Below are 15418 nucleotides of genomic sequence, written 5' to 3' on the forward strand. Positions count from 1 at the left end.
CTTACAATGATCCATTAGATTACAATGATTCATTAGCTTGTAATGACTCATTAGATTACAGTGCTTCTTTAGCTTACAATGATTCATTAGATTACTATGGTTCATTAGCTTACAATGTTTCATTAGATTACAATGATTCATTAGCTTACAATGACTCATTAGATTACAATGATTCATTAGCTTACAACTATCCATTAACTTACAATGATTCATTAGATTACAATGATTTATTAGATTACAATGATCATTAGCTTACAATGTGGTCATTAGATTACAATATGATCATTAGCTTACAATGTGATCATTAGCTTACAATGTGATCATTAGAATACAAATGCATTGGGGTTAAGGTAAAATATTCTAAGTAAAATGTAATCTAAAACAAGATCATTAGATTAGACTAGACTTAGCCATTTTAGCTTAGATATGAGCAATATTAATAGGACAAGTATTGATACGTGTAATTATTATACAGCCAGCAGAGCTCAATTAAAGAAAGAGATAACGATAAACGGAGAGTGAAACAGGATCCAGGTGAGTTTCTAGCCCCATTCCTTGTTATGTTTTCGGGGCTGTGTGCATACTCAATGTGGTTAGTTAATACCCTTACCTTAAGTTGTAAGTGTATGCCTTGTATGATTATGCATAAATAAATGCTTGACGGTGTGTGAACAACCATCGACTATTGCACGTACCCCCAAGTGTAGTTAAAGATATGATTGTTATATATGTATGTATGTATGTATAAAAGTTATGATTATGAATGTATAGACAGGTATGGTATGGTTGTATAGAAGAAAGGGAACCGGGCCCTAACAATACTCGAGGCAGAAAGGGAACCGGGCCCTAATAATACTCGAGGAAGAGAGGGAACCAGGCCCTAATAATACTTGAGGCAGAAAGGGAACCGGGCCCTAATAATACTCGAGGCAGTAGGGCGTAATGCTCTTTAAAACGTTGAAATATGTAAAGTAGGGTCTAATGTAAAAGTATGAATGAAAAGGAGTAAAAAGAAAGAAAGTATTTGGTAATGTAAGTATGAAAGAAAGGTAAGCAGGTTATGTATTATGTATCTATGGATGCGTAAGTGTAAACATGAATGTATTCTATGTTACTTGATTAATTAGAACTCACTCAGCGTAGCTGACTTTTAGTATGCACGCATGTGAGTAGGATGAGACAACTGGCTTGAGCGGCGACACATGGCAGAAGAATAAGAGTCTAGCATCTGAAGACTCAAGATGTTTTATGTTTAAATGTTTTGATTTGAAAGACAAGATGTTTATTTAACACGAATTATAAAATTTATATGTAATGTTTTATGAAAGTTTTAATATTCCGCGAATGTTTTAATTAACTCTGATATTTAGAACTGTGTTTATTAGTAAATTCAACTTCCAAAGTAGGGCACCGGTAACGGGGCCTTACAGATCGTTTGATTACCAGTGTCGTGTGTTAGCGATTATTGAAGCCTAAGGTTTTCCTAGTTAGTCATTCTGATTTGATCTTTGCCAATTAATCTGCTAAGTGAACATGTGATTACTGTATATTTTCTTACTTGAAACCCGGGGGTGATTTGTCTTTATTAATTGTTTAAAATGTGTTTAATTACTTGCTTAATATTAGAGCCAAAACTTGTTTGCTTGTGTGATCAGCACAATTAGTTTGTTGTGGTCAAAATTTCATAATTTAAATGGCTATTTGATGTGGTAGAAAAATAGGTTTTGTAGAGTCAAAATCTACCTTGCAAAATTTAGAATGATTAAACATTATTGATGATAACATTTATGATCAATGGTGCACTATTTGACTTCTTAGATGTTTTGTAAATGTTTTGGCATTTAGAGACTAGTTGTCTACAAGATTGGTCTGATTTGGGATACTTGGTAGAGGTGAACACTCGTTTGTTCTATGACTAGCACAAGTAATATGACTTCGTATACATGTCGTGCATAATCCTTTAACTAATTAATTAAAATGACATATACATCTTTTAAAGTAATATATTTGGTAACAAGTCACCAACGGGTAGAGGTGCACAAATAACCCGAACCCGGAATCGGGCCCGAAAAAAAACTCGAAACCGATTTTTTTAAAACCTGGGTTTTAAATACCCGAACCTGAACCCGACCCTACCTGTAGGGTACGGATAGGGTATGACTTTCAATGTTGAAACCCGAACCCGTACCCGATAATATCCGAAACTCGGTTTAAGCTATACCCGAAACCCAATTCTAGTTATACCCGAAACCCGGGTTTTTTGCATACCCGGATATTAGTGTTTGTGCACATGTTTTTGTGTGGCTGCCCACAGATCTATAGTCGTTCTTCAACGGATATTTTTTGAAGCACATATATGATATAAATACTTGTTTAGAGAACAACTGAAAACACATACAATATATGTTTTTTGTATCATTGTTTAGTTGTTTATATATGTTTGAATGAACTTTGAAGTATGTATGCATGCAAAAAATGGACTTATGATAAAAAAAAATGTAGCAGGCCCGTTGACAGAAGAAAGTTGTAGAAAATGGGTATTTTTTTTAATACCCGGAAAATAGGGTATTCAAATACCCGGGTATTGAAGACCCAGTTCAATACCCGACCCGAACCCGGTACAGAGGGTATGATTTTTCAAGCCAACACCAGACCCGATTATTGCTAATACCTGATTTTTCAATACCGAATCATACATGAACCCGATTCCATACCCGAACCCGGTTTTTTCTAATACCCGATTTGTGCACCTCTACCAACGTGTCATCGGGTCAACTTGGTCAAAGTCAACAAAAGTCTAACCTTGGTCAAACATTATTAAACAATGGTGTTGTTTGGATATTAGGGGTTCTATGAACCACTACACATTACTCACATACTTGTAATACTTTAGGGTACTTGCACGAGATTTTCGCTTTAGCAGTTGACTTTCTTTTAGAACGCTTTCGAGGTGCGTTTCATGGTCCCTCTATTTTACTTACTCCTTTTGGGGGATAAAGCATGCTCAAAACTTTTTGGATCTTGTGGATTGTTATTATCGCATGTACACATAATGAGCATCTAATCTGAAAGTCCTCACACACATTAAACCGTTAAACTCGACTGTATGTATTAAGTAGTACTATTGGGTTTGAGAAACTTGTTTTTAGATACAAACATGTGAACTCACCAACCTTTGGGTTGACCCTTTTAGCATGTCTTTCGCAGGTCACTAACTCTTGGTGCATGGATAGGAGGTCTCATGCATGTCTCGCATAAACATTAAATATAACATATTTGCTTTTCAAGTATTTTAACTTTTGGATGCGCTTGTTTTGCGCTTGAGCACTTTCTTTTGGTTTAGGGAACTTATTCCCACATGTCATGCTTCCGCAACTTAAATGGCTAACTCTGAAAAATGTTTTCCCATTTTGGGCAATTTATGGTTAATAAATAAACTTAGATGTTGTTTGGTGTAACTAATGACTAAGATCTTGGCTTGTCACACGCCTCGCGGTAAAAGCTTGCAGGTGGAAATTGAAGGTGTGACATTAAGTTCGATTGATTATATGAAAAGAGTCGAGGGTTGTCAACCCAAAATCTCGTGTTCGTTTGTTTGATATGATTGTTTGATCTGTATGGGTCAACATGTAAATAGATGGTGACCATTAGAAGAAGAAAAAAGAGTTACCTGTCATTTCCCTCTATGTGGTTTGCCACTTTTGTCATTTTCGTCCTTTTTTTTGTTGTTTCCTTCCTAATGGTTTACAAAATCTTGCTATTTTGGGAAAATGGTCGATTTTGAAACCCTATGGACGGAAACGGCAAAAACAAATAAAATTGGATGGAATCAGCAAAAATGACCAAACAGCGGGGAGGCAAATGACTATTTATTCAAGAGAAAAGATTAACATAGAAGAGAAAATCATATACGAAAGAGGGGAGATAAAAATGAGGAGAAGAAGAGTAAAGCAGAATCAATGGACACATCCGTAGGCTGTCTAATATTCTAGAAACTTAAAACCTCATGCACGTCAGTTTCAAAGACGGTGCAGGTTAGCGAGTTCGAGACTGAGGGTTATGAACACATGTAAAGGAATTAAAGGGTAAAATTTTCATTCATCATCATTTTAAAACTTAATGGATGAGAGGTTTGTTGACCGATTCATATATGACTTTATGGTAAACCTAACACACTTAATAAAATCATTAATTAACAAAATCATTAATTAACACTCAACAGCCCCTAAATTAAAAACTTAAAAAGAAGTATCACCTTGGTCAAATATAGAAACAAATCATTATAAAACTTTTAAAGTAAGAAATTACATATGATTTTCATTTATTTCTATAAACAATGGTGTTGTCATACATAACAGATAACACATAGAGGTACACATACAGATCTTAGTGATCCACATGTTACACGTAAAATATAAAAATATAGTTGATTTAATTATAAGAACATGACGACGGAATCACATATTTGATGTAGCCTAACAATAAAGGTTATCGCCCGGTGTAACTCCAAATTGGCTGCAATATTGAGTGTAGTACTGGACACGAGCACTTACTTTGTCCGGACTGCCACCATTACACTCTATTCCATTGATAGCTCGAATGGTAGCTCCAAACCCTTGACCAGAAAGTATGACCGAGTGGACATTGTTCATCCAAAACCATAAGGCGGTCTGAAAAGAGATGCCAGAATTCGAACCCACAATTTCAGGATTGTTGAGCCCATCAAACCCAATACTGTTACCGGCTGCCCCATAGTTGTAGTTCCATGTCAGTTGGAGTGGACCTCTCCCATAGTAACGTTTGTTAGGGTTGCATGGATATTGAGTATATGTATTGTCATAGTAATTATATATAGCACCATTTATTTCATTGATGTAACAAAAATCTGTTCACATATAAAAACAAAAGTTAACAGATGAATTATAGATCACCTCCTTATTTTCAATTAACGGGTTGTGTATCACTTATAATTAACTCTCTTCTATCCAATTTACGTTTGGCAATTTTATTAAACCAAACTATCACTTATTGGGTGATGATAATAATTAATAAGGGCCGGCCCCCCGAGGATTTAAATACTTTGGCCGAGCCGAAAGCCCAATATAAATAAGAGGCATATGCTCTAACGAGTTACAAAATATAGAAGCTAATTATTTTTAAGTGACGATTAACATTATAACAATAAACATAACAAAATTGTAGCATTAAAATTAAGGAGCGAGCTTCGAATCGGTCATATATTTGTTTTTGTTTATTTGATTATTATTTTTTTAGTTTAGACCAAATATATTAAATGGATTATGAATAAAAAAAGTTGTTGGCCAATATACTTAGGATGATTAAAATTCATTCATTCATACATATCGTATATAAAAATTTATATATATATATATATATATATATAGGGTTGGTAACATTTTTCACAACTCAAAAATAGTTAAGAACTATTATGAACTCATACCAACCAAACATTTTTTGAAATTTTTATATATATTAACATTATTTGACACTAGTTTTATAATATTTAAAAAAAATTGATTACATATATAAATCACAAGTTTATACATGTGTAAAATTATATAATAACAAATTTACGTATGTGTAAAAAAAACATAGATATGTGTAAAAACTAATTTTCATAATTGTAACCGTTAACATTGATCTAAAAAGTGATAAAACTACACTCAATTAACATCAACATACAAAATTTTATTAAAATTACGTTATTTTTAAAAGTTCCTTCAAGTTCCTAATGGACGATTGTGGTTAGCAACAAAAGTTAAAGCATTCACATTTATTGGATGTTCCTTCAAGTTCTTACGTTTGTTGCTAACCGCAATCGTCCTTTAACGCCAAAGGAATATGTATTTTCTAATTGTGTGAATTATAGAATGTAATTATATTACAAGATAGTTTATTTATAATGTATTGTAATAAAAACATAGATAATGTAGTTACTTACAAAATTACACTACTCATCAGGGTGGCCCTTTCTTTGGGCCAAACCGGGCCGCGACCCATCATCGTTTTCGTTTAGTAGTGTACTTTACCGAAAATATCCCAAAAAAATTATATTTATTAAGTTCCCATCCACATTATTTGAGTTCGAGTCAACCACGAAAGGGTTAAAAATAAAGCCCAGTTACAACTTAAAAACTAATTATTTTGTTGAGCAACCTACTAGCCAAGCCCAACTAAACACTAACATTTGATCTTAATCTAACAAACAGATTGGGCGCTCTTTTAGAGTCCTGAATTCGATTAGCAATTGAGGTTCGGCGTTGAGGAGGCACTCGACAATTTGCAGGGACGATTCACAATTGGAGAATTTAACAGACTAGGTTCACGATTGCATTTTACCATTTTTTTTTTTTTGTGTTTGTTATTTCAATTTTGTAGGTTGGGGTTTGGATTCATCGGTTAATTTGAGAGATACGTTGACTATGAATCTGTGTTGATATGTCATAACTCATAAAATGTTACTATGTTAGGTTAATTTGTTAAATTTTGTTATGGTGATATGTGTTAGGTTAAATCATGGTAAAGTCGAAAAGGATTGACTCTTTTTTTCAAAAGAAAGGTTGATTAAAATCTAGAGGAGGAGAATAAACGTCACAATGTTTCATCACAAAGTGAAAATATTCAAGATTCGTCTTCGCAATAAGATGCCCGATGATTATCACGCGAATAACTTGGTGATTTACATCGAAAAAGAACTTGCTGAAAGTTTTGATTCAACCTCCGTAATTGATGAGTTCAAAGAACTTACAAGTCCCCATGCTGAGTTGTGATTCTTTTTCAGGTACTCATCCTTCTCCTTTCTTCTTGTTTTTTTTATAATATTGATTTATTTTGTGTAAGAATGGTAATTTGAATGATTGAAGTTAAATTTAAATTACTGAATTAGTATTTTAGTTGAATGATTGAATATATAGGTTTTATTGTTTGACCCAACCCGAACCGGATTGTTGACCCGACACATAGAAGTAGGGCTGTAGGGGAAAAAACTTTTTGGCTCTCGTGAATTTTGGCCCATCCATAGTACTAGATGTTTAAGATCCACTACTGCTACTCATATATATAATTACACTTCTTAATTCGCACAATTAGCACGTAAATTTAATTTGTACGTTAACCTTCCCCTCTATATCTATAATTCATATATAATGAACGTAATTAACAAAGACAAGAAGAATGTTCTTACGTCCAGTTTCATGGGTAACATGTGCGAAGAAAGCTGTTCTGGGCAGCCGAGTTGAGGAAGCAGGCAAAAAGTAGTCCGAAAGCTATGAGAATTCTGTATGTTTTCATGGTGTTTTGTTTGATTTAGATTTTGGAATTGTGAATGTGAATTTATAGTGTGTCTGGCCGTTGGCTGTGTCAAATTATTCCAAAGTTAATTTGATGATTGTTATGATTTTTAGTTGAATTTTCAAAGTCAGATGTTGGAAAACTACTAGATGCATCTTAATTCGGTGACTCAGCATCGAGCATGTGATAAGTTCAAATGAGTCTATAACAAAAAAATTACATGCAACTATGCAATTTTTTTTATTAAGGATGATGGGAAACAACCTAAGCATTTAATCAAACTACTTTAAAAGGTTAAGATTAAAGCGGTACTGTCAATTTTGTAAAAGAGGAAAGTCGTCCATTGTATCGAGTTTTGTTTTCTATTAAATACTGATTACGTAAATTCATGGCACGATATTCTTCATTCTTTTAACATCTTTAAAGAGGAAAACTAAACACCACACTCAATCTTTAATTATTTAATAATTATGCACCAATTGTAGTATACAAATTGTCAAAACAAAGGAAGGAGGGTGAACCAAGACTACCCTCCAACACCCATATTGTTAGTTAATCCAAGTTTAATCATACATGACATAACATATAGAATATGGAATAAACTATAGAACGATAAGGTATATGGACTTGACTGATGAATAAACAATGAAGAAAAGAGAATGGCAGAATTTTTCGATTATTCCATCTATATGAATGTTAAATACATGTGTGTATGTGGCCGGGATCGTATGAAAAGTTTGTTGTCGTTCAAAAATGTGTGTGGGGGGGGGGGGGGCAATCTACTTTAAGACTATAAATAAATAAATTATGCATGTGTACATGAGACAAAATTATAAGTATTGTTTAAATAACCACAAAAGATCGTGAATGGTTGTGTCAAAAAGAAAAATGTTCCCTTTCATAATTAATATGTGTGTGTGTGTTTGTTTTTAGTTGTGTTGTAGGGTGATCAATGCAAGGCGAAAGTTTAGTACCATCTCTAGTAGTAATCATTTTAAGAGTTTAGTTTCTAAGAAAAGAGGATGGGTGGAGGAAAGAGTGAGTGAATGAATTGGATGAGAGAGAGTGTTGATATTTTTAGAGGTATGGATTTTGAAGAATCAACACTACTCTTAGGTGGATGAGTGTAATCCAAGTGAAAGTAGGTATTTTGAAAACTCGAATTGAAGACTTCAAGGCTTTTGAATGACAAAATGAGACGTGGAAGAAACTTTTGTTAGGTTCGTTGAAGTTTGCAATTTTGGTTGCAGACTTCAAGATGTTGGCAATTGGGGATTCCGGACTACCAAAACATAGTCTGGGACTTTGAATTGATTATAGCATTCCGCACTATAACTATTGTTAGCTCATCAAGATAGATCAATCCGTGCATTTTTAGAATCTTGGTAGTCCATGTTTTTCGTAGAAGATTGTATTATTAGCGGAGAGTAAACATGGTCTGAATGAGAAGTTAGATGAGTGGGAGCAACCTTAGAGCAAAAATGTTATAAGTTACTTTAATACTAAGTACCTTTATTATGAGGACACCCACATAAATAATAAATTGGGTAAGTGGTCCAATACATAGCCATGTTCAAGTATTTAGGATCATTCATCTAGTGTAACATAGACATAGACATTAATATAGCCTACTGCATTCAAGAGAGCAATCACAAGAGTATTGTATAACAAGAGGTAGGGATGATAATGAATCAAATTTGGGACGAGTTTAGATCATCCTAACATCTTATATGATTATAAAGTGGATCAAATACAAATCAAAAAATCATACCAAGCACGCGAATAAAATTAAAGAAAAAAAAAAGGCATTCACTGTTGTAATTATCACAACTTTTGTACTATGTTTATATAATAATTATTCTACTTATAAAATTATTACGTGACCGATGTCGTTTGGTCGGTCAAAAATATGTGTAAAAATACGTAGTATATGAAATTTAAGTCGTCTTCATGAGAAATTTGTGGTCAATTTTTTGTTCACTAAAGTTTTAATTAATGACTAAAAATAACAAATAATTTTGATTTGGTTTGATAAACAATTGTGAGAAAAAATAATATTCTTCAGGTTTCAGGTTCGTTAATCATAATCAATCCTATTGACTAGTGGAAAGCCATTAACAATGACCATGTATATAATTAATCACGTGGTAATTGAAAGACAAAACTAAATGAGTCTTATTGAAAACAGATTTAATAATATGACGTGCAATTGGAATCCGAATATCTAGTAAAAAGTATAAATTAATTGATCATAATAAACCTTTCATTCGAATAAAATCATGGGGGTTTAGCCACTCATGATCATCATAAAATCTTCAATCTTTATTGTTAAGCGAGCGAGCTAACCCCTTTTCCCAATCTCCAGTGGGCTGTGTTGTTGCTTCCGATCAATGTTGAATTGTTGTGGGCAGCCCAAACGTGAGCTTGGGCCCACATTGGCTTGACATACGTTTCTTCTGACCAAATTAATTTAGGGATGTGATCCTCCCACACCACCCCACATGCCTATACGGCTCGTATAGGCCTATACGGTCGTATAGGATACGCATGCCTGACAAGGGGACAAAAAAACAGCTTTTTGCAGCCTATACGACCGTATAGGTCTATACGGCCGTATAGGCATTAAATGGCTCGTATAGCCCTCTGACAAAACCATAAAAGCTATACGGCCGTATAGGGCTATACGACCATATAGAAATAAAAGATATACGATCGTATAGGCTATACGACCGTATAGAAAACATTTGCAGAAACATTAATACAGCCTTAATCGCTGCCGAAAAACGACTATACGGGCCTATATAAGTCGTATAGTGCTATGTTATCTTCATTATGTGTTGATGTGCACTATTATGAACTTTATGTATGTGGACCACGTTTAAAACTAGATGTATTTTGGGTGAACTGGTTACTTTTATCTATGTGGACCATGTGTTTAGAAGTTATATGTGTATTTTGGGTGACACTATTATTACTCTATCACACATATTTAAAAGTTACAAATGATATCTCTATTTATCTTAAATTATTTAGCATTCTTATGTTTTAATTTATTTGATCCAGGTAGTAACAAAGTGTTTTCTTCAACCCTTAGATAAATTAGTGAAATGTAAAATTTAGAGAAAGGAAAACAATTAAAAGTTACATATGATATCTCCATTCATCTTAAATAAAATGGAGTAAAAAAATGTTTTTGGTTTAATGTAAAGGCTTTTAATCAAAACGACATTTAAGCCCGTTAAGATAAACGAGCCAAATACGACTCGTATAAATCACATATATTGTATATGTGGTCATCAATTTTTTTTTAAAAAAAAAGTACCTATACGGTCGTATAGGCCTATACGGTCATCAAATTCTTTTTTAAAAAAAAGTACCTATACGGTCGTATAGGCCTATACGACCCATATAAAAAAAAAGTACCTATACGGTCGTATAGGCCTATACGGTCATCAAATTTTTTTTAAAAAAAAAGTACCTATACGGTCGTATAGGCCTATACGACCCATATAGGCCTATACGAGGCACTATAAACGATGGCCGACAACCTCAGACACAATCTGACACGATTAAGGTCCTATACGACCGTATAGCCCTATACGAGCCGTATAGGACAAAAAATGGTGTATGAGGATCCATGGTGGTGTGGGAGGATCCCATGCCTTAATTTATCATCCGTTTATTTTTGTTACTTTGCCTAACTTCAAACACAACAAAACAAAACGTGTGTACCCTTACGCCCTTATGGTCTTGTTTTATTTATAAAGCAATTATCTCGTGTAATTAGAGTATTTATCATATATAACCAGAGTAACTATTGAAACATAATAAATTGGATGTGACTCAATGGTACAACACTCACTTTACTAGTGAGAAGTAGGGGGTTCAAACCTCACTATCACCAATTTATATGGGAGATATGAGGGATGACTCTGGCTTGCCAGGGTTCGAGTCCTGATCTCACCTGGTTTTACCGGCTCCTCGCTGTCGTGCCATTAGGCGGGCGTGGGGGTCGGGTTTTATCCGGTGAATCCCTCAATAGGGTGGACCGCTAGGGGCTTCGTCCGTCCGGAATAGTGGCCGGCTTGGGCTACCTTTGGCAAATGAGGGCCGCGTACGAAATACCCAACGTTACTTAGTTGGCCGTTCAAATAAAAACTACTGAAACATAATTACCCCGTCTATCTTTGTTTTCCTTCTTCATTCTCTGTGAACACGTGATTTTGGTATTTTTGATGTTTCAATTCTTGTAGCCTCTGTATTTGCATGTATATAAATCTTATTCCATTAAACTTCAATAAAATGACAACAAAGATAGTCAGTGTGATACACAAATATGAATTTTATTTTTTTTCACCGTTTATACACGGATAGAATCCCACATTACAAATAGCCTAACACCGAAGGTTATCACCCGTTGCAACTCCGAGCTGGTTACAGTATTGAGTGTAGTACTGGACACGAGCACTTACAGTAGCTGGATTGCCACCATCACATTCCATTCCATTAATAGCTCGAATAGTAGCTCCAAACCCTTGACCGATGATCGAGTGGACGTTGTTCATCCAAAACCACAATGCGGTCCTAAAAGAGATCACAGGATCTGTGGCCACAGTTTCGGGATTGTTGAGCCCATCAAACCCGATGCTCCTTCCGGCTGGACCGTAGTTGTAATTCCATGACAATTGGATCGGACCTCTCCCAAAGTAACCCTTGCTAGGGTTACATGGATATTGAGTATTATTTTCGTCGCAGTAATCCCTTGAGGCACCGTTTATTTCATTAATATAGCAAAAATCTGTCACATGCAAAACAAATAGTTAATTCATAATAGAACACATAACACAATCTATTTATTATTTTTGTTAGCGACTTTAATGTTGTAAATGGTTAATTACCAAAAATTGTAACAAACTCTAGTAATAACATATTTTTTTGTATGTTATAGATCTTTCATTAGTTAGATGAAATAATTATATACAAACGTTTAAAGAGATCTCTACATCTGTTTATAAGTATACAAAGTTAAAAATGATTTCAAAAGTAGTAATATTGTTCAAATGTTAGCTATACACAATAACTTATGTAACATGTAACATAATAATTAATATAGAGGAATGAATGTTCTTACGTCCAGTTTCATGTGTAACATGAGCAAAGAAAGCTGCAATCTCCCTCCTTGAATCATCTTCGGAACCAACCCTACCAAACTGAGGATAGTTTCCGAGGGCTTCAAGGAAGGCGGCCCGCGAATAAAACCCTCTCCCTTCACAACTGGCTTCTGATTGATCCACAATCCCGTTAAAGAATGCGTCGGTCACGATGCTACTAACATCAGCATTATTCGTGGGAGGAGCCGCGAAACACGGCCCTTCTTGGCAGCCGACTCCACAATAAGCCTCGTCACTGCCACAAAAACCGAACCGGCTACAACACAAGTCCGGACTGCAACCGCAGTTTTGGGCGGCGGAGTTGAGGATTCCTGAGAAAAGTACTCCGGCGATGATGAGGATTTGGATTGTTTTCATGGTGGTTTGTTTGGTTTAGTTAGTTGGATTGTGGGTGTGCATTTATAGTGTTGTGAACACTAAAACGTGTGGATATGTATAAGCGGCGTATGTCGTATGGTTTGAAATATGTCGACGTTGACTTTGTCAAATGTCTTTCGTCTTTGAATATTAAAGTTTGAAAAAGGCGATGTTTTGTTATAGTTGACATTTAAAAAGTCAAGTTTAACGAACAATATTGACACGTGATATTCAACACTTTATACGCTAAAAGTTTATGCCAAAACTTATACAAGAAATTAGATGAACTGAAGTTGTAATAATTAACTGAATTTATATATTTTATTTTTTTACTATCATAAGTTATACGTATGCCGCTACTATTCCGGTCACATACTAACTTTTTTTTTAGGTTTAGTGCCTGTAGCATAACAAACCTAACCGATACCGCCCAAATTCATGTTGTTTTAATCTTTAGTTGTAAGTGTGTCGGTTTTTGGGCATATATATATTTAGTTTTTTTTGTATTGATGTCATAACTATAACGAACTTAACTAATACCGACACGCTTCCGCAGCGCGGAGGGTTTTATTACCTGGTTGCTCTTTAAAATCATTAACCTAACCTAGTTATGGCCGTATTGTCAAAACTTTGAGTATGAATTTAATGCACCCTTATGATTTAATTGTATAATGCCATTATATGCTATTAAACACACTCGGTGATTGAAATATTTTTGTTATTTAATGTTGGTTATAATAGACTAATATCACAAATATATTACAATAATTTTTGTTTTACTATTGGTAAAGATTTTAAGCATTTTAGATGATTTATATATATTGGATTGTTGCATGAATAGATTTTGTAATAAATTTTTCAGTCGCTTTCAACTAACTATGTAGTCTATTTGTGAGACTTGTTTAGTCATTAGATGCTAATATTTTTGATGTCATTGTTTAGGTTATTTGATTTTAATTGTTTACTTTAGGTTTTGTAGTTATAAAAAAAGCTAAACTATAAAAGGAGCCTAAAGATAATATTTAAAATTTGTTAGATTGTTGCATGAATTGATTTTATAATAAACTTTTTAATCAGTCGCTTTCTATTAACTATTTAGTCTATTTGTGAGACTTGATTTGGCGAGACTTGTTTAGTCATCAGATACTAATTTTGATGACATTGTTTAGGTTATTCGATGTAATTGTTAACTTTAGGTTTTGTGGTTACATGAATTCAGGAGAATATGTGGAGTGCGGATCATGTGTTTCCTTCATGCTACATAGCTTTCTTAGTTTGGCAAAACATTAGTTCGTGGTGTGACATCTCTTCCATCTTTGTCTTTTCAATTCATGACATTTTTCACATTCATAAACACGTTCCTGACAAAGGTATAAGACAAAGAATGTTCAGTCCATTACAATGGATGCGTGCTTGTGTATTTAGAAGGCTCTAAACAACTTAGGTAGCGTATGTTATGCAGTAATGACAGACGGAATGAAATGATTCATTACGTGGGAATGAAATAAGAGGTGTTTGGTTGCACAATAGACTGGAATCGTCCATTACAGATGGAATCTCATTCCATCAAAACCATTCCTTCTCACCCCCCTTTTTTTTCATCCCATTCCTCCTTCAACCTACTTTCTCAACAACACCATCATCTAACCGCCACCGCCACCGCCACCATCATCTGACCACCACCACCACCACCGTCGCCGCCACCACCACCTGACCGCCACCGTCGCCATCACCACCTCCACCACCACCACCTTACCACCAAAGCTACCACCGCCACCATCGTCGCCATAACCACGGCAACCATTGTCACCGTCGCCACCAGACCATAACCGCCACCACCACTATCACTGCCTGGCCACCACCACCGTCATCACCACCCTACCACCGCCATCACTATTAATGCCACCACAACCACCACCCCCGTCGCCTGACCGCCACCGCCACCACCACCATTTTCATCTCTAGAGCTACCACCACCGTCACCATTTAAGTTTTTTTTTTTTTTGTGAAAATATATATATTTTGGGATAGGAATATTTTTATTATTTCTATTTCATTCCTAAAAAAATTTTCGGATATCAAATAACATAAAGTAATTATGCATTTCATTCTCATATGTTAACCAAACAAGACAAATGATTGGTGATACTCCATTTCATTCCTTTGTTCATTCCATTTCTTCTCACATTCCATTCCTCCTTCATTCCATTCCTTTCAACCAAACATACTTTAATCTTCTCTAATGTCAAGCCTATATCTCTTGGCGATATTAAAGTTTTAAGTTTTTGTATGAATGAAAGGAATAGGTTAAAAGGTTTGGATATATGTTGGAACATGCGGGAAATGTCTGTTTTGTACAAGTTTTTTTTTATGCTGCTGATTTTACTAGCTTCTTGTTAGCAGGACTTTTGGCTTTGTTTTTGTTAAATGGAAAGTTGTAGTTCTAACAAACTTAAAGGATAAACTACAAAAGGCCAAGAGATAAATAGAAAATAACCTGCAATTTAATAACTACCGGAGTTGGAGTTTGGATTATTTTCCTCGCTTTGCCTTCAAAATAGTTGAGTCGGTCATGTATG

General features: G+C 34.7%; 1 protein-coding gene across 1 annotated transcript; it reads right to left on the minus strand.

Annotated features, from left to right (window-relative positions):
• Window positions 1-11580: 11580 nt before the first annotated feature.
• Window positions 11581-12914, minus strand: LOC143624689 (endochitinase EP3-like). The gene is made up of 2 exons (XM_077095254.1): window positions 12443-12914; window positions 11581-12109 (listed from the first exon to the last, which is right to left on the minus strand). Exons 1-2 carry the CDS (start codon window positions 12837-12839, stop codon window positions 11706-11708), a joined length of 801 nt encoding a protein of 266 aa, XP_076951369.1. The 5' UTR covers window positions 12840-12914; the 3' UTR covers window positions 11581-11705.
• Between the last annotated feature and the right edge of the window lie 2504 nt (window positions 12915-15418).

Source organism: Bidens hawaiensis, unplaced genomic scaffold (assembly GCF_021521415.1).
Source record: "Bidens hawaiensis isolate Kalapana, Puna unplaced genomic scaffold, B.hawaiensis_p1.1 tig00003956_1, whole genome shotgun sequence".
In the NCBI taxonomy this organism is placed as follows: Eukaryota; Viridiplantae; Streptophyta; class Magnoliopsida; order Asterales; family Asteraceae; genus Bidens; species Bidens hawaiensis.

What these genes read in the sequence shown, in the direction of transcription:
- LOC143624689 (XM_077095254.1), bottom strand. Translation starts at nt 12,839, where the DNA reads ATGAAAACAATCCAAATCCTCATCATCGCCGGAGTACTTTTCTCAGGA. An exon ending in TGTTACACATGAAACTGGAC is followed by an intron (nt 12,110 to 12,442) that starts GTAAGAACATTC and finishes TGCATGTGACAG; the next exon opens with ATTTTTGCTATATTAATGAA.